The sequence below is a fragment of the Canis aureus genome, chromosome 34 (genome assembly GCF_053574225.1).
Source record: "Canis aureus isolate CA01 chromosome 34, VMU_Caureus_v.1.0, whole genome shotgun sequence".
In the NCBI taxonomy this organism is placed as follows: Eukaryota; Metazoa; Chordata; class Mammalia; order Carnivora; family Canidae; genus Canis; species Canis aureus.
In genome coordinates, this window is record NC_135644.1 from 27,405,689 (window position 1) to 27,426,303 (window position 20,615).

Here is a 20,615-nt window from a genome sequence, read left to right on the forward strand (position 1 = left end):
TACCTGAAGACACACAGGGCCGGGCACGTTTACAGCTAGACTACAGTGCACACTTTCAAACTCTGAGAGCTTAGTGTCCCCATAAAAGCCACATGTGGGACATTTATTTGGGGGTGACTCCAGATAAGAAATGGTTTCTTTCTCTGCTCGATTCATTATAAAATGAAGAACCCTGATTTTCCATTTGTTTGGAGCTTGAGAATCACATGGGGGTTATTGAGTTTTTATTGGTTTCTCCCCCGTCTCTTTGTGAGGTGGTTGATACTAGGCAGTTTGCCCAGGTTCTAAAATAAACAGGCGGGATCTCCCTTCAGGAAGGAGGGGGAGGGCCGTATGAATTAGGGGGAGATCACATTTCTTTTTCCGAATGCTGGTGTCCCGAGGTGTCGCAGGGGGCCGGACGGCAGGGCACCCCGTGAGCCGGGGCCTGGAAGCCGGGAGGGATCGCTGAGATTTGCCAATCAGAGCTCTATGGTAAGTTGGAGTTTGAAATGTGTGGGTTGATTCTCATTTTGGGTTATTTTCTTGCAGCCAGGAGGGGAGGAAGGGAACAAGTTTTACCGAAGTGTTACATAGTAAGATAAATAAAATATTGAGGGAATGGTTGCCGGGAACTCCTCATTCATGCGTTGAGTGAGTAAGCTGATTGGCTCTTTCGGGTTTCTTTCCTAAATATTTTGGACTTCTACTTGTTTTTAGAAGTTGGTCTTTTTTTGTTCTTGTTATTCTTGTTACTAGAATCCTTCTACTGTTTCTTTAGTAATAGGGTCAGTGGATCTGGTGGTGGAATGTCTTCTGTAAAGGGAGATGATGAGCTTGTGACACCCCGACTATTGTTGTTAAGAGCCAGGAAGGTCCAATAAATACGAGAGTGTGATATTACGGAAAGGAAAAGGGAAAAAAGAGAATGGACTAGAAAGTTGCAAGCTCTTATTAAGAGAAAAGAAAAGAAAGAGCTGGAAAGGAGCCGAGTTTAAATTGACCAAGCACTGGAGCTCAAACGTGATGCCCTAGTGATGAAGACTGTGTAAAGCAGCTCATGGAAATTCAGTGTGTGTGTGTGTGTGTGTGTGTGTGTGTGTGTGTCTTTAGCTCTGTATCATCTGCAAAGAAGAAACAATCAAATATTTATTGAACAAAAAGCTATCTCTTTTTATAGCTGCTCCAAGAAAAAAAAGCAAACTGGTTGCTCTCAGGTCCTTTATGTGTGATGGACCTGGGTAAGGTAGGCAGGGCTCAGACACAGGCCGCTGCAACCCAATCAAATGAGTCAAAAGGTGAGCAGCTCAGCAGGTGTTCCCCTCAGAAGGTCCTCACCGCCGGCACACTGTTGGGTTAGACCACCAGGGGTCAGCGCATCGTCTCCAGGAAAGCTTTGTTAAAGGACAGTGGGTGTCAGACGGAACAGGACAGTGGATCTCAAACTTTTAAGAATGACAGGTGTTCGAGTACTGGATCCCGGGTTTTACCTGTAATGATTCTGATTCAGGAAGCCGGGGTGGGAGGTGGGGAATGAATATATCCCTGGGAATCTTCATTTTGTAAAAGGTGCAGGTATTGAAGGACCCCACTTTTGAGAAAAATATGTGGGGTTTCTCTGGGTTGTTAATCCCATTGGAGGACCGTTGGTTCGGAGACCACCAGGAGCCTGGCTCTGAGACTCCTAGCAGTTGGGATGAAGAGGCACTGCCTGTGTCACACGGGTGTGGGCTTGAATCCCCCGTGGCTGTGCACAAAGTGCTTTTCTTCTCTGAAATTCAGGTTTCTCCTTTTTAAAAGAGGACAACCATATTGTCTACCTCTAGGGATTTAAAGAAATAATGCACACAAGGCACTTAGGAGAGTGGCACCAAATAACGCAAGTAGGAAATACTACCTCCTGTGGTGGAGAGAGAAGGGAAATGTCGGTGATAAGCCCTCTGTGGCCAGGAGGATGGTTTGGGGCCCGCAGAGCCAACGTGTGACCGACCAGGAGGCCGGCTCTTGGATCCTGGGGGTCCAGGGAAGAGGTCTGAAGATAGATCATAGACCAGAAAATGCATAAACATGAGGATGGGAGACACATTTTCTCACCATTACAAATGTTTCCCAAGAGCGGTAATCAGAGCCCAGATGGCACAGTTAATTGGAGTTGAAATTGATCCCCCCGTGCTATGCAAGTCAGCAGTAAATTGATTTTCCTTGGGAAAACCTTTATAAGGGCCTCTAGAGGGGATCGAAGGGAAATGCATGCAATTCGGTGGCTTGTTCATACCTGCCGCCCACTGTCCACGGAAGGAGGAATGAAGGAAGAGAATGAAAGGAGCAGGGAGCACCAATCATAAGGCTGTAAGGAGATGACCCCCTGCCTGGTGACTGAGCGCGGGGCCGGGTGGTACTGAAGGTGCTCCCCGGGGGCCAGGCGTGAGGGGCAGAGGAAAAAGGCCGACCCCTGGGGAGATGCCTGTCCTCAAACACAGGTAAAATTCAGAGGCCCTGCAAGGTATGCCACGACTGACACAGCCAACCAATGAATGGGTGGGGGATACAAGGCCCAACGGGGGTGAGATGCCACCAGACTGATCCGAGCACCTCGTTCAGCCTCTTTGGGCCTTACTTTTCTCCCTAAATGCCCGTCTCGTCCTGACACACGGTGGTAAGGCACGGATGGCGGGACACATCCCGATGTTGTCATATTTTTACCTGGGAAGTAATCCCCAAACGAGGGCACCTAGGTTATTGTAAATGCTAGCTATTTTGAAGAATTTTGTTTACCCTGAAATACAAATATTTCAGGGCTTTTCCACAAACACAAATTTCAACTTAAATACATTTTAGCCGGTGCTGTTATTTCTCTGCATGTTCCGGATATCTTCTCATTAAATAAGTATGATAGTGCATGGTGATGATAAATAAATGACGAAGAAAGAAATGTGAACAGTAGCCACCATTTTTGAGCACTTATGATCTCCTAGGTGTTATGCTTGTTCTCGTTCCTCTTTAATCTTTATTCTGGCTCTGTTAGGAGGCATCACTGTGGCCATTTCGGTTTGGTTTGTTTGGGTTTTCTGTGGCCAGTTTTGACGAGAATTCTATGATGACTTCTATGGGAAGTCACAGAGGAACCAAGAGCAGAGTTGGGATCCAAGGCCAGGTCTTTCTAACTCTTCACTCCATGTTTCTATCCTGTAGGACACCGTAAATCTGCTCTATTAGGTGCGTCCATAGTAAGCCTGTGTAGTTTGCACCCTGATCCAGACTCTTCTATTATTCAAAAATACAGTGCAAAGTGTGTGTATTGTCCTCCTGCTACATTTTTCACTTGTGACCACGTGAGGGGAGCACTTTTCCTAACAGCAATCTCTCTCTCTCTCTCTCTCTCTTTTTTTTACTTTGAGCACTGAGTTTACTGACTAGTCTGAACATGCCCATGTGCGTATTACATGAAGGTGACAATGCTTTCTTCTCCAGTTACTTAAGCTTTGTCAAATTTCCCTTTTCATTGGGCAGAAACCATGATCTACAAAAAAAATGAAAGCAAAACACAACCAACTCTGTGTTATATAAATTCAATCTCAATGCAACTTAAAAGTATCTCCTTTGACATCGTCGGTTAGTAGAAGATCTTAGAAGGAAGGTTGGGGTGTGGTAGGTCTCTGGGATACCATCTGTCTCTCCTTCTTCCAGACTACTACAATTTGAGGAGATTTGGGGCAGGGAGGAAGGAGAAGAAAGGACAAGTTTCTCACATGTCATGGAGAAGTTTTCATCCTTCCTCTTCAAGATTTTGACTCTTTCTCTGGTTAATGTTGACCAGGCAGACTGAGGCCCTGTGCATGGTAGGCATCCACATGACCATTTTTGGAGTGCCCATTGGGGGCCTTTCCAAATTACTGATGGGAGATCCAGCTCCAGCAAGATTTTATAAATGTAACAGCCCCTGTTCCCAGCACTACCACCCAGCCTACTGCTGCTGGGTCTGTGAAGTCAGCAGCCCATGACTACCCCGGGAACCCCACAAGGTAACACGAACTGGCTTCTTCCCCTGAGTTCACTTGGCCCAAGAGGAAAGCTTGCAAGTTGCCCCAGCGCTGTGCGCCCTCTCTCCTCTTTGCTCCCTCCGTTCAAACAGATACAGGAAGTGAATGGACAAGACCACTGCCTATGCAGATGTCAAAGGTAGCCAGGCCATGCTGGCTGGTGTCCACTTGCCACGGCCCCCTCCCGGGCTTTAAGAATGGTTGCCCTGGCTCAGGGGTGACAGGTATGTCTGGGGAGTGGCCGAAGAACCTGCAGCGTCACCCTCTTCCACCCTTGTCAAGGCCGCCTCACAGCTTTGAAGACTTGCTGCTTCTCCTTTCCCTCTCCAGTCGTCTGCTTAGACTGCCCTGGGGAAGGAGAGGGCAGTGGGGGGTGGCGGGTGAGAGCACTTGCCATCCTATCAGGGTGCCTGGGAGAAGGTGGAGGCTGCAGGAGGAGATCAGGGCCCTCCTGGCTCATTGCGGGGTGGCAGAGAAACTTGCACTTAGCAGCTCTGTTACATTTGTGCCCTTCTGGGGGCAAAATTTAATTGATATAAAATGAAAAACTCCTTATTTGCAAAAGACACTGTCAAGAGCATAAAAAGGCAAGCCGCAGACTGGTAGAAAATAGTTGCAAAAGACATATCTACTGAAAGATTGTTATCCAAAAGGTACAGAGAACACTTAAAACTCAACAATAAGGAAATGAACAAACCGAGGAAATAAATGTGCAAAAGATTTGAACAGATTCCTCATCAAAGAAGATACACAGATGGCAGATAAGCATTTGTATGCTGCCCAATATCATATGTCACTAGGGAATTGCAAATTAAAACGACAATGAAATACCACTACGTACCCATTGGAACACTGAAATCCAAAATATTGACAACACCAAATGCTGGCCAGGGTATGGAGCAACAGGAACTCTCATTCACTGTAGTGGGAATATAAAACACTGCAGCCACTCTGGAAGACAGTTTGGCAGTTTTTTACAAAATTAAAAATGTCCTTACCCTGAAATACAATGATTGCACTCCTGGATATTTACCTAAATGAGTTATATGTCCATATAAAAACCTGCAAAAAGATGTTTATAACAGCTTTATTCCTAATTTCCAAAGCTTGAATACAACTAAGATGTCCTTTCGTGAGTGAAGAGACTGTGGCACGTCCACACAATAGAATATTATTCGGTACTAAAAATAAGCTATCAAATTATGAAAAGAAATGGAGGAACTATAAATACGTATTACTAAGTGAAAGCAGCCAACCTGAGAAGACTACCTATTGTATGATTCCAACTATGTCAAATTTTTAAAAGGCAAACTATGGGGACCGTTAAAAGATCGGTGGTTCAGGAGGAGGGAGGGATGAATAGATAGATAGAGGATATTTAGGGCAATGGAACTAATCTGTACATATTACAATGGTGCATATATATCTTATTTTTTCAAACTTCTAGACTGTACAACACCAAGAGTGAATCCGAATGTAAACCATGGACTTTCAGTGATAATCATGTGTCTGTGCAGGTTTAATAATTGTAACAAGTCCCAGGACGCTGGGTGGCTGAGTGGTTGAGCATCTGCCTTTGGCTCAGGGTGTGATCCTGGGGTCCTGGGATCGAGTCCCACATCGGGCTCCCTGCAGGGAGCCTGGTTCTCCCTCTGCCTGTGTCTCTGCCTCTCTCTCCATGTCTCTCAAGAATAAATAAATACAATCTTTTAAAAAATTGTAACAAATCCCCTGGTGTGGGATGTTGATAGCGGGAGAGACTGTGCACGTGTAGGAGTTAGGGGTACATGAGGACTCTATACCTTCTGTTCCGTTTTGCTGTGAACCTAAAACTACTCTAAAAAATAAGGTCTATTAAACATTTATAGTAGAACTATTCTTATAAAGAGTCATAGGTAGCCAAAATAGAGCCATCTGCTTTCCAAATGGATAACAGATTTCTTCACATCCATATGGGACCAAGTAATCTGTTATATGTTTGTCCATCTCTTGGACGGAGAATGCCTAACAAACGATAGGTGCAGTTTAGTTTTCTACCTCCTGTCTGTAGTTCATGCTGGGAGATACTGATCCTGAGATGACTGGGCAACAGCACAGGTGGAGGGGTACAGAGACCTCTTCCTGGAAGCCTTCTCCTAGATGGTGCAGCCACCTCAGGGCTGCAGAGAACCCTGCATCAGTTACGGTTCTGAATGATGTAACTCCACAGTGAGTCATTATTACCTTAAAAAAAGCATCTGGGATTCTGTTTTCTTAGAACACTCTTTTCTCTGTTCACAACTTCAGTTGGTCTTTAATCAGCGTGAGAAGCAGAGAAAGACAAAACTGAAGCTGTCAAGTCAGGCGTGGTGTAGCCCTGAGACATTTAGTCACTTGGACAACACTGGCACTTGACCACTGTAGTATTATTTCACATTTAGCTGTAAACATCCATTCTGGGTCTTGGTCTCTCCGACACCTTCTGTCAAATTAAAATGTTTTACACAACTAACGAAGAGTGACTATTTGGAGATTTCCTGCATGTATCTCTAGGTGATGGGGTTACAGGTGATTTCAAAGTACATTTATGCATTATCTAAAAATTGTCCTTAAGATGAAGATGCATTGTTATATCATCAGAAAAAAATAAATCTATTTCCTTTTGAGAATTTATATTGCTCAAAAGAAAAACAGACAAAGTAGCTATGAAAATTTTGAAGGATGAGCATTACAGGGGCTTCCTCCGTTAACACAGAACGGGCACTCTCTATGTGCTGAACACTATTCTAAGCTCATTATTTTATAAATGAATTTAGTCTTCAGAACCTCATGAGGGAAATAATATTGGTGTGCCCATTTTACAGAGAAGGAAATTGAATCAGAGAGAGGCCATAACCAGCCCACTGTAAGATAGTTCGTTAGGGGTAGAGTTGAAATCTGAGAATAAGCATCTGGCTCCAGTGCAGGATCTTTATCACTCTACTGAGTTACAAAAAAGAAAATAGTAAGAACAACATAACATTCACTGAAAATCAGAGCTCTTAAAGTAATAAAAATAAATAGACTGGAAATAGAATATAGAAAAGCTTAATAGGAAAAATGAAGCACCATAAATCAGTGAAACAGAAGGTGGGTAATTTTACAACTCTATTTGGGGAAAGTAGTTATTTAGATTTTTAAAATTCAGTTTATCATACCCTCCTCCATAAAAATAATTACCCATTTTATTCCAAATAAATTAAGGCGTTAAATCTAAATATGCAAACCAAAATAACTTGGAAGAAATATAGATAGGTATGTATCTGATCTCTGGATGAAAAAGGATTTTCTAAACGTAAAAGTAATTTAAAAAATCACAGAGGAAAATACTGATGGAAAAAAATAAAAGTTTTAGTATATCATAAGACAGAAAAAATAAACAATGAACATATTTAAGAAATTATAATTTTTTCATACACACTTGTGAGAAAACCACAAAGGAAGAATGGAAGTGGCTAACAAAATATGAAAAATACTCGCAAATTTTCAAAAATTCAAATTACATAAAAAACCAGGTGACATTTTACAAGAAAAACCAGGCAAGTTTTAACTGGTAATAATCAAGTTTGTCAGGAGCACTGCAGGATGGATGGATGGTTTCATGTATAGCCTTTCTAAAGATAATTTTCCAATAGCCATTGAAAGTTTGAAAATAGCCATATTTTTCAAATTAGTGTTTTTATATGTGGATTCATCCTAAGAAAATGGCTATGTGGACAAATATTTATGTTCAAGTTTTCATCGTATCATCATTTCTAATAGTGATATGTTAGAAACTACTTAATATTATATATTGGATTAGCTGGTAATAACTGGAAAATATGGCATAGCTGTAGGGTGGACTATCCTACCACAATTAAAATCCTGTCATGAGTAGTTCTTAGTGAGAAGTGAACATGGTTATTAGATAGTGCTTTTTTAAGTGTAACAAAGGATGATACATAATTATTTATGTAGTTAAAAATAATAACAGTAAAAGAGGACTTGAAGGATTATGACAAATGCTCACCATGGCTATAACTAGTGGTAGGGACTTCTATCTCTTACAAGCTGCCTAAAACAGAGCCAATAATGGGAGGAAATGTATTTTCAATAAAAAAATAAGTATAGGGGCAATACACAGACCAAGGGTAAAGGGCAGACAGATCATTGAAAATGGTGAGAGGCACACAAATATCTCAAATCAGAGATGATGGCAGAGCCAGAAGAAAGTCTAGAGTGAATAAAAATATTGAGACTGTTCACGCTCTTGGCCGGCTCCTTCAAAGCAATGGAGTCAATAGCAAAACTGCAAGGATAGTTGCTTCTCTCTCTACCTTTGGCAAGACCTGCCAATCCATCCCCTGGGGTTTGTTGATAGAAGCCAGTGTTTGTCTAAAGCAAACCAGTTCTCTGCCCAAGCTCTTGTTTGTACAGATGTCACATAGATTTTCAGTGCTACCTCTCAACTGTCTGGCTAAGATGTTTTCAAAGGAATGAGTCTCGAAATTCAGTGTGCAGCATTTCTTCTTATTTAAGCCCATGGACTTTCCAGTTCATGCTGTTATAACTTGGCGGGGGGGCGGGGGGGCAGCAACAAGAGTAGAGGTAATTGGTCTACTAGCTGTTGCTTTCAGTTTTCTATAAATATACACAGAATTTTCCAACTTTCCCCACCCTCACTTCAACAGGACTTTCTAAAATGTCTTAGAGAAATTTGAAGTTCTAATTGTTTTCTTCAAACGCTTGTCTACCCCAGGAAGTTGGATGTATTTATGTCTTATAAGCTCTGCTCCGTGGCCAGGAGGATTGATTACCGTGCATTTTTAGTTCTCATCTTGACCTCTTGGTTCTAATCAAACCCTTCCAGAATTGGACCCTAACCTGCTTGTTTTCAGCATGCTGGATCCTGGTGCACACTCAAGTTTACGCTCTCAGTGCCTGTCTCCTCACAACCCCGGATCTCTTCCTGTGTTCCCTTGCGCCAGCCTGCCTACCACCACCTCAGCCGTAGGTCCACAGTGAGCGGCCATTTATCCAGACATGGTAGAAAGGAATGTCATTTCTTCATTCCTTTTTAGGAGGTATCAATGTATTTGGTTCAGACATGAATGTAATTACCTCTAATAAACTTGAAGAGAAATAAGGTGTATTTAAAGCTGGTATTTTCCATTGAGTCATCACTGAATTGTTTATTTTTTTTAAAGATTTTATTTAAAAAAAATAAAATAAAATAAAGATTTTATTTATTTACTTGAAAGAAAGAGAATGAGAGCACTAACCGGAGGAAGGGAAGACAGAGAAGCAGGCTCCTCGATGAGCAGGGAGCCTGGGATCATGACCCAAGCCAAAGGCAGGTGTGTAACTGACTGAGCCATCTAGGGATCCCATGAAGTGTTTTATGTGGAGAACATTTTCTTTCCCCTCCCTTAGTAAGATCCTGTGGGGTTCTCCCTCAGCCCAGGATATGAGATTCGGGCTGTTGGCTCTCAAAAGGTGGCGTCACCAATCACCATGGCGTGTGCGTTGTTTCACTGCTCTGCCCTGTGGCGCCGAGGAGATGATGTGTATGGATTCACACTCTTCCACGCTCACCTTCTTTCCTCTCCCATCTCCATTTCTTTTGGCCATCACCAAACACTGTCCGCCAAGTGCCAAATTTTCAAACCAAGTGGCGTTGTGCCTATTTATAGGAACATCTTGTCACTTGGGCCAGTTCGTCTTTTAGTGAGTCATACCTACTAGTAGTACAGCTATGGTTTTTGCTGCTGTTTTAGAAATACAGAAGTCACAAACAGAACTGTAAAATGCTAATTTAAAATCAGAATGTCTATAGGTAGGTTCAAATGCCTGTGGAGCCACCAAATCTCTCCAGAAGCGTGGAGCCAGTTTTAGGCTGGGATTGCACCCCATGTTCCATAAGCCCCCTTTGTTTCCTGTTAGAAATCCTGGTGCTGTTAGCCTTTCATGTAACCCTGCCACTGCATCTACCTGTAGCATTCAGTAATTTGTTCAGCAAGTAGAAAGAGCACCAATTGCCAGGCATTCCAACAGGTGCTAGAGACACAAGTGAGAAAGAGTTGAGACCCTGCCCGGAGGGAGCTTACAACCTATTGGAAAATACAGGAAGGAAAGAGCCAATTAATAATATGCTGTGGAGGGATCCCTGGATGGCGCAGCGGTTTGGCGCCTGCCTTTGGCCCAGGGCGCGATCCTGGAGACCCGGGATCGAATCCCACGTCGGGCTCCCGGTGCATGGAGCCTGCTTCTCCCTCTGCCTGTGTCTCTGCCTCTCTCTCTCTGTGACTATCACAAATAAATAAAAAATGTAAAAAAAAAAATAATAATATGCTGTGGAAAGAAAAATCCCCCATGTTATAGGAACACGAGTACAAAAGAGGGGCACCCAGAATGGCTTTGGAGAGGATTGGTCAGGGAAAGTTCTTGGAGAAACCGCATAGAAGCTGAAGAAGAGAGGCAAAAACTATGTGCGTCTGATGCTTTCAGGTCCCTCCTCCATGGGATGCACCGGCACATACAAGACTTCCAGAAGCCCCAGGGTGAGAGGGCAGTAAATCATCCAGACCAAACTTGGCCAGGCTCTAGGGAAACAGCAGTCATTATTCTCTGGTTTTGGTGGTGTTTCCATTTGTTAAAATTGGGGGGCATTTTCTCAGTGTTAATACATGTTAAACAAAAAAAATATATATATATAAATGGTGATTTCTTTGTCATGAACAAACATCCTGAATGTGTCTTCCTGGATCCAGGGTTTCTTCTGGTGTCTGGCTGCAGATCTAACTTTCCTGGCAGTTCGCTGGAGGCCCAGAGTGACCTCTGAGAATGGACCCACCTCGTGAATAACCCCATTCGAGAGGGTCCACGTGGGCAAGGCTGACATGCCGCTGAGGGTTCCCTGGGATGCCTTCTGTAAATTCCTCTTTGTTTGCCTCAGATTCTTTGAACCTTAGTGTCCAGCTGCTGGCCACAATCGCTCTCCAACTTGATCTGCCTGTAATGTCCAACGTCTCTATCTGGCTCCTCCCAAATATCCTCATTCGTGTTATTACTACTTCCACCACCACCACCACTTTTATTACTTGCACACCCCACGATTTCACTATGGCTGCTATTTGTACTATACCTTCTGCTGCTGCTACTACTATTAAACTACTACTTGTACTACTACTAACACTACTACTATGACGTTTACATCAACTACTACTTCTACTGCTGTTTACACCCCTACTACTTCTCCTACTTCCACCTCTCCTACCACAACTACCACCACCACCATTTCTATTACTACTACCACTACCTGTACTGCTGATGCTACTACTACCACCATTTCTACCCCTCCTCCTCCTACCACCACTACTAAAGCTTCTTGTTGTTTCTGTTGTTGTTACTGTTGAGTGACTATATTCCAGGCACTGTCCAAAGCATTTTTTCATATCTGCAGAACAATCCTGCAGAATAAATATATTATCTTCATTTTGCAGGCGAGGATATCAAGGCACAGAGAGTTCAAAAACTTTCATCCATTGAATATTATCCTCAATTTATTATGGAGCACATTAGAAGTTAATATACAATATGGAACAGCAAATTGCTGTTGAGCTCTGTTTACAGTCCCTGTGATTCAGGAGGCCCATGTGTCCCAGGAGCGTTCCCGGTCTGTGACACACTGGCAGCAAAAGCCTGGGTTTTGACAGTTATCACAGGTTTTAAGGAATCTTAGTCTTGGGCTGCTATAAAAAATAGCACGGACTGGGTGACTTAAAGAACAAACATTTATTTCTCCCAGTTTTCCCAGTTCATGTGACTGGGAAGTCTAAGATCACGGTGCCAGCATGGTTGGGTTCTGCTGACAGCCTGCTTCCTTCTTGCTGTGTGTCATATGATGAAAAGATCAGAGACAGGGGCAAGCTCACATGGCTTTTCTTATAAAGACACTAGTCCCATCATTAGGGCTTCACCCTTATGATGTATTTACCTTCCAAAGTCCTCCTCATCAAATACCACCACACTGGTATTAGGGTTTCAATATATAAATTTGGTGATGGTAGAGATGTAAACATGCAATTCATAGGACAAGGCAAACAAAGGGTCTTCCTGGGGGTGAGTGGGTCTCACTAAAGGAGAAATACAGTCCAGGAGACTCGAGTCAGGAATCAGTGAGGAGCCCTGGATACTCCATCCTGGGGCAGGAATGTCACTGGGCATTAGTTTTCTGGTTTGTTTTCTTTTTGTTTTTGTTTGTGCTGTCTGCTGAGTGTTGGTTGTCACGGGCTTAGCGATGTTATTTCTTGGCAAAAAAATTAATCTGAGGTACTGTAGTTGAAACCACCCTTCTTGGGGGTTAGGGAAACAGGTGCCCGGATTATGAGATCACCATCGTGACCATAAGCACTTCCTTGCGAATATACGGACTCTTTGACATGCCCTAAAAGTTTTACTATTTTTTTAAATAAACCACTTTATTATGAAAAAATTTTTACTTATTGTAAGAATACATAAAAATAAGAAAGAACACATAAATTAATTAAAATTTTCTATCTATGCTAGGTGAGGGGCTGTGTGCTTGTGTGCACCTCGACAGATGGATTAGAAAGTGTCGAAATTCCTCACCTAGAGGGCATGAAGATAGAGCAGGTGTCAAATTGGTTCTAATCAGATCATTAAGAGGCACTTTTAGTGGCGGAGAAAGAGGTATGGCCTGCGCAGCTAAGAATAGAAGGTGCATCAGCCTCAGGTCATGAGTTAGTGGGGCTCTGTCTCTTGTTGTTTTGAAGTAATGTCAACCCCAGTAGACGTCTTTCTCCTCCCTCCAACTTTATGGAGGCAAAATGGACAAAATGGTAAGAAATGTAAAGTGTACAGAATGATGATTTGATGCATGTAAACACCATGAAATCCACCCCCCCCCTTTAGCTCATTATCACATCCATCACCTCACCTATTTAGCCCTTTCTCTGGTGTGGGGAAAACATGTAAGTTCTACTCTCCTTACGAATTTCAGTTATATAATATAGTGTTAGCAACCGCAGTCCCACGTTGTACACGAGAGCCTCAGAGCTCACCCGTCTTGGACTGCCAGCCTTCTTGTTGATGTGCCCCTTGTGCTAATGATGATGATGATGCTTTTTGCTGGTGGTTTGAACCAGCTTTCAGAAGTCCCAGCTAAGGGGGACTAATTGCCACCGAACCTTTGTAGATAATGCTTCTCCCCTTCGAGAACTCCATGTAGAGCGAACTAGGGAGCCTTCGGGTCCCCATCCCAGTCCACCCCACGTGTCAGGGAGAACCCCGAGTATGCGTTTGCACAATGTACTCTTTGTACTCATTACAATTCACACGGACATTTGTTCATGTTCACTACGCAGCGATGGAACCAGCAGCATTTGTTTGTTACACAGTCATTCTCTTGGTTTATTTAATTTTATCCCTGTTGATACCAAAAGGGATTTGACGTGGCTACATTTTAGTCAAATTGAACAAGTTGGCTCTTGACCACATTTAGCATGATTTCTCTTTTCTTTTACTATTTTTTGCTGTTGCTTAATTCATTGTGAGCATAGAGAGTTCTCTTGCACTTGGGAGGCTGGTATCATCTCTAAGTCAGGGAAAGGAGAATGGAGCTTTGAAACTGTTCCTGAAATGCCAGAAATTTGGAGGAGGAGAAACGCTTGATTCATAAGAAAAGACATCAAGCCGGGTCACCTTTAAGAAGCCGAAAGAATAGTTCATCTGTTTCTAAGATACTTGGGGAAGTTAAATCAAACAGGAAACAACAGAAGTTTCTGAGTCAGAGAGGAACTGCTCGTTACTCATTTGGCTTTGCAAGCACAGCGGTGATGCCACTGCCCTGAAACGTACTGCCCTCAGGGTAACGCACTGTCAACTCTGACATACTAGGCTGATACTCTCGCATCATGTCATCTCATGGGCATCTTTGCCTTCTCCATCTCTTATAGAATATTCCAATCCTTCCGACCTCTAGAACTAGATCACGTCTTCGCAAATGCTTTAGAACACAGGACACCTTGAGGGAGAAGTTAACTTATCCTTCTCTACCTTCTGGGTGGCCTACCCCATCCTACGTAACCCGAGTGGGGAAACCATCCATGAGGACAAATGGAAAGATCAGTGTTCCTCTGACATAACCCACGCAATGCCCAGCTTCTCAAAATATAGGGGAAAAGTGGACGTTAGATGCGAAGGTTCTGTGAGCACTAACCTCGGCCTCCCGCGGACGGCAGTCACCTGTAAGACGCAGGCAACTGGTTACACCCAGTGAAAACCCTGAAGGGGAAGCACAATGGGGAAGTGGGATGGAAAGTTTGAATTTAGTGGTCTCTTCACATTTTGGAAAACGAGTAAGTCAATGTGGCATTTGCAGAAGTTGTCACATTGTAATCACTGCCGTCATGCGCTTGTGTAATTGTACCTTAGAACACCGGTTCCTTTTTATCCTTTAATCTTCGGAAGAGAGAGAGGGTCTTTCTTCCTAAAGCAACAGTCTGATTCTGTGACTTGGGACCCTCTAGTCCACCTGCCATGGCAACTCTCAGCAGTTCAGGATTGCTTAGATCTTTTTTTTTTTTTAAGATTTTATATTTATTTGATAAGAATATTTTTTATTTATTTGACAGAGAGAGAGATTGAGAGAGAGAGAGCGCGCAAGCAGAGGGAGCTGCAGGTAGAGGGAGAGGGAGAAGCAGGCTCCCTGATGCAGGACTCGATCCCAGGACCCCAGGATCATGACCTCAGCCAAGGGCAGTCACTGAAGCGGCTGAGCCACGCAGACACCCTGCTTAGATCTTTTTATCCATGTTTGTTGAGTGCTTCCTGGTGTCAGGAAGCACTTGTGTGCACTAGAGTCTTCGAGGTTGGTAGTATTTCCCACAGATAGGACCACTAAGGCACGCGGAGAGAAGATGCAGCTCTTCTAATAGCTTCCTTGCATTCTGGCCTCATAAGGTGCTGACAGCACTAGTTGATCTCCCCCCCCACACACACTTATTTTATCATTATTTTAGGCAGTTAAGCTGTTTTTGAAGTTTCAGAAGGAAGGATGTGTATAAATAAGGCAGGGCTCAAAACATTCAAGGAGATGCACACCCAAGACTCCCTTACACCCAAACGCTACTCCATGGAGGTAATTACTATTAATTTTAATGTATTCAGAAATTGCCTCTACCCAAACCAGGATGTACACACCTCTGCGTGCACATTCATTTGCACTTGTGGATCTCTTAAGGTCCTTGTGTTACACTTTGACATATTATAGTTGTTGTGAACATGCTTATTTCCCTAAACTGACAGTGAGCACTCGGAGGTCATGCTACGCATGCTGTTCTGGTCATCTGTTAATAAATGACAAGTGATCCTGAGACTTAGAGGTTAAAACTAATGATAACTTTTTTTTTTTTTTTTTTGCTCACATATCTGCAATTTGAGTGAGGCTCCGGGGGTAGGGGTGGTCATCATCCTTGTTCCACTCAGCGTTGGTTGGGACGGCTCAGAGGCTGGGGCTGGAGTCATGTGAAGGCTCACCCGCTCATATGTGAGTGTTCCAGCTGGGACCCCAAGTTAGACCGCAGCTGGGACATCCTCCCGTGGTTTTTCTGTGGAGCTGGCTTCCTCAATATAGTGGCCGGGTTGCATGCATCCAAAGAAAACAGGGCAGATACTATATATACTTTTTGTGTGATGTGCTCTTGGATGTTGCAGAGCATCATTTCTGCGGTAGCCACAGCCTTCCCCAGACTCAAGGCGATAGAATGTACACCCTGCCTCTCAAAAGTCACATTGTAAGGAAAGTTTGTGGGATAGCCTGTCGACATCGATGAGGCCATCTTTAAAAAATACAATTTGCCTCGAGGAGCCTATCATCTTAGGCTCATACCTCTACTGTCCAGATTTATCTCAGAGCTTTGTATATAGTCGTGCTCAATTAATGTCTATGAAACTGAATTTTTCCATCCCAGTTAAGAGGAGGAAGAGGAAGAAGTTTTCTGCACTAACTGGGCTAACAAGGATGGAGCTCATGAAGATACTGTCCCATTATGTCTAAAAGAAGATTCAGGTCAGCCTGGGTGGCCCAGTGGTTTAGCCCCGCCTTCAGCCCAGGGCGTGATCCTGGAGACCAGGATCAAGTCCCGCGTCGGGCTCCCTGCGTGGAGCCTGCTTCTCCCTCTGCCTGTGTCTCTGCCTCTCTGTGTGTGTGTGTGTGTGTCTCTCATGAATAAATGAATAAAATCTTAAAAAAAAAAAAGAAGGAGGATTCAGGTGTAAAATCTCACCAGAGACAATTGCTAGGGGTTGCTAGAAAAGGTGCTTATAAAATGACTCCCCTGGGGAAACCTGCAGATGCCTTTACTCTGTCTTCTTTGTCCGCGAGGTGTGTGAAAAGTGCTATTTGACTGTGCAAGAGAAACCGGGACTAGTGCCGTGCTGGGTTTCATGTGAGCAGGTGCACTAAAACTGCATCCTCCGGGGACCACAATCAGCGCCTAAAGCCCTGCCCCTTCCTAGCAAAGCTCACCTGAGTTGCTCAAAAGTCTGAGCAATGGTTTGACAGTAGTGAAATGAGGATGAAAGTGAAAGCCTGCGTAGAAAAGATGAAGTCCGAGGGTCTAGGCTATGTCCTATTGGCTCTTAGACTTGGTAGAAATCGTTATTACAGGTACTAGGAGAGAAAAGGCTGGACACGATGGTGTCTCTGTTGGCCTTCTGGTACCGACACTACGGCGATAACACCAACTAAGGTCTGGCATCAAAGAACACATCTCTTGACCAAGCAAAGTGGAGTCAGCTACATGTAAGGAGATGTGAACACGAGAGGGAAGTCTCTATTCATGGGATGTGTTTCACAACCCATTCCTAGTACGTCTTATTTTCTCTTTTTTGTTTCTTTACCTTTCTCCTCTGTCCTGCCCTACATCCTTTCACACTTAGCTTCCTCACTCAGCTATCCACCTCCTCTGCTCACCGGTCGTTGACACGTTTGTTATCTCTTGGTGTCACATCACTCAAACCGATAACCCCAAAGTAGACCCCCCTGACGCCTGGGAATAATCTTTCTCCCATCTCCCACCACGTTCACATGTACGCCTGCAATATGCATACTTGTGTAAATAGGGGTGTAAATAGGGCATTCAAGTTCCAAGGGCTCTCCTCTTCCTAGTTTGGCCTAGATAGAATCGTTAAGGTTCCGTGATGATATGCTTACGAGAGCTTCGAACCAGAGATATAACTTTAAAAGAGTTTGTGCTCATATTTAATTGTGTTGAGAAAACATCTATCAGAGGAACAAGGGCACTATCTTTGGCTAAATGTTTCTGGCTATCTGTGGAAATTTCTGTCACCTTGCCCTTGCTGACTTCTCCATCTGTATGGGTACTCATTGTGTTGTTTGTATTGTACCCATTTCCCTTTTAGTTTCTTACTATTTTTTTAATATTTAAACTACTTTAATAAGACATTATTTTTTTGAATAGGTCATCAAAGGCCAACCTTTAGTTGCCTACCAATCACTGTCCACATTCTTCCTCTACTGATAAGATTTCACTAGTGGAGTATAATTTCTTGGTAACCATTGGGAAGTTGTCTCATACAGGAAGAGGAAGCAACTGAAAGAAATTCCACAACAGTCTTTGGATGCTCAGGTTGGATTCTCTGGTTGGAAATTAGTCTGAAGGGATGGTCAGACTCAAATTATCTAGTGACTTTAGGATATGCACTTAGTGTGGCTTGCAGAACTATTGTTTTTCAAAAATTGCAGAATTTTAATACTTGTTGACCTACTAGAAACAGCTTCTGTAGTGTAGGATAAAGAAAGAATTCAATTTCCCAATGTGATTTAATTTTTGGACCTCAAAGGTTAAGCACCATTTGCTGGGACTTTGGTTGCAGAGGGGGGCAGTAAAATTGGAGTCAGACAGTGGAACAAAATCATTAGGCTCCTTGCCATCACTGCGCACGGGATCATCATCCTTCCTATTCCCCAGTATTTCTCAGAGTTCAACTCCCACGCCCATTGTGTCTTACACCTAAGAGTCACTATGTAAGTCCTATTCCCATCCTCCTGTGCTTCTGGCTTCTACTCTTTCCCATTTTTCTCCATGGATCCTGCTGTAGTTCAAGCCTTTATTGCCTATTTCTAAGATTATGGCATTAGTCAAACTAGACTTTTGCTTTTTCCCTTCCAATTATTTTACAAGCAAGCCCATTTTCCTAAAATGTCCATTTAGTTGACTTATGCCTCTGCTCAAAAAATTAGTGATTTCCCTCTGATTCTTGAATCAAGTCCAAAATATTTAGCATAGTTGATAGAGCCCTCACCCATCCAGTCCCAGTAAGCTGTTGGGAGCTATCTCTTACCCAGCAGCCCACGCTCCTGAAACACCAGCCTTGATACCAGTCTCTGATCAGTTCTCTGTGTTTTCTCCTCCTGACAATTCTGTTTGTACTGTCTTCTGTATACAAAATGTTGATTCTTCCATGACCACCATATCTAACTGTTGAAATTATACTAATATCTCTAAACTTGTCTTCCTCCTTCAAAGACAACTCCTGTCCCATCCCAAGGAGAAATTAATCTCTTGGTTTTGTCTTCTTGAAATTCTTTGTACCATTCTCTATCTTTTATTCTGTAGAAGCGGGTATGTTGATCTCTTACTATACTATAGACTTGTTCTGAGCAGAGATGATGTTTTAAAAACTTCAGCATCGCTTTCCCTTAGGTTAGAGCCAGATATATAGTAGGCCTTTGCTAAAGGTTGTTATTTTGAATTGAATTTTCACAGAATCTCTCTGGGGAAAAAGTTAAATTTAATCCAGACTATCAATTCAAGTTTTTCTCTATACAAAGTGTGTAAAGCAAGTGTGGTGAAAATGTATGATTGGTTTGTTTTCTTATGACTATGATTATGTGTTCCGAGTAAAACATTTTAAATATGATTGAATAAAGAATGCTTAAGAGACATAATTGTTGAAGGACAATAGGACTGTTTTCTCAAACACTGGATGTACAGTATGTGTTAGAATTTATCAACTCTAACAGCTTTTACAGGAGTAGATACAAACTCCTGATATTTGGTAATACCAATAGTTGTTCACCCTATATGCTGACATGGGAAGTCCTTAAATATTTTTGGTATATATATATATATATATATATATATATATATATATATATACACACACATCTTATGCCTTTATTTTTCCTATTTATTTATTTATTTAAAAATATTTTATTTATTTATTCATTAGAGACACACAGAGAGAGGTAGAGACACAGGCAGAGGGAGAAGCAAGTTCCATGTGGGGATCCTGATGTGGGATTTGATCACAGGAATTTGATCACAGGACCCTGGGATCACAGCCTGAGCCAAAGGCAGATGCTCAACCACTGAGCCACCCAGGTGCCCCCTTCATCTCTTTTTAGAGGTGATTCTGTTGTGTGGTGTCCTTATGAGACATGAGACCACCAATATGTCTTCCTGTCTTCAACTATACTAAGAAGCTGATGTGTGAACTAGCCTGAGAATTGGGGTCACTGAGAATTGCATAGTAAAATTGCACAAAACTACTATCTTTAAAGCAAAACTGTTTTTGTGATTTGTTATGAATCTTTCTTCTCCTGCATTAAAAATGATCACTTTCAGAACTGACTCTCTTTGCACCTTGTAATAATATTTAGTTATCCTGTTTTCAGTTTTGAATGGTGCATCATTTTTCCATCATTACCTTCAGGTAATGTAGACTTTCTTGGGGTAATGTTATTCATAATGGACTTGCTTTTTCAGTCCCCACCACACATTTACCTATTTCTCTTGGGCACAGATCTTTTTTTGAAGCCAGTGGGAACTTTGTTCCCACCTTCCTCTCTCTCTCTTTCATCAAGTGTAACAATATTTTCCACTCCTCTGTAGATAAGAATCTTTTTGTGAATTTTCTATATTTAACACCAACACCAAATGCTGTTAAGCAACATCAGCCATTCTCACCACATCCACCCAGATTAAAAGTGAGTCAAAGACAATTAGGTTACTCTAGCAGGAACTGTCATGCCACAAACTGATAATTTTTGACAGTGTCTTCCAGTCCTTATAGGTGCAAACACTGTGTTCTCTTCTGCAAATGCTAGGAGATAGCCTAAGGCTATTGCCCTTTTTACTGCCTTTTCTTTTTAATTTTAAAAAAGGAGAATAGAATATATTTTCTTTATTTTACATTTTTGATCTTTTGCTTGACTTGTTAGGGTGAGAAGTGTACTTAATGATACTCGTTTTCTTTCATGATTTTTATTTATTTATTTTCACAAGAGACACACAGAGAGAGGCAGAGACATAGGTAGAAGGAAAAGCAGGACCCCTGGATCATGACCTGAGCCAAAGACAGATGCTCAACCACTGAGCCACCCAGGTGCCCTGATACTCAATTCTTATAAGTAATCACTGGATTTCATCCAATCTTCTTCCCTGGATGTCTTACTGATGTAGGAACAAGTTAGGGGTAGATGGGGCTAGGCAGGGAAACATAAGGAAAAGACCCCAGAGTGAGGCTCCTACCCATCCCAAGAAAACTGAG

General features: G+C 42.6%; 1 protein-coding gene and 1 long non-coding RNA gene across 9 annotated transcripts in view; one reads left to right on the plus strand and one right to left on the minus strand.

Moving 5' to 3' along the window:
* Nucleotides 1-6,199, minus strand: part of LOC144304816 (uncharacterized) — a 60,569-nt gene extending 54,370 nt beyond the window's left edge. For all 7 annotated transcript variants that reach the window (XR_013371785.1, XR_013371787.1, XR_013371784.1 and 4 more), the window contains exons 1-2: nt 6,057-6,199; nt 4,861-4,970 (exon numbers count right to left, since the gene is read on the minus strand). This is a non-coding gene — a long non-coding RNA (uncharacterized LOC144304816). The remainder of the gene's footprint in view (nt 1-4,860; nt 4,971-6,056) is intronic.
* CYTIP (cytohesin 1 interacting protein) overlaps nt 1-20,615 on the plus strand; it is a 73,082-nt gene that overhangs the window by 353 nt on the left and 52,114 nt on the right. The window contains exon 2 of one of the 2 annotated variants that reach the window (XM_077883409.1): nt 384-474. In XM_077883409.1, coding sequence (XP_077739535.1) covers nt 472-474 — 3 coding nt within the window. In that variant the 5' untranslated portion in view covers nt 384-471. Of the gene's footprint in view, nt 1-318; nt 475-20,615 lie in introns of those variants that run through there. The other variant, XM_077883408.1, reaches the window with a different exon arrangement.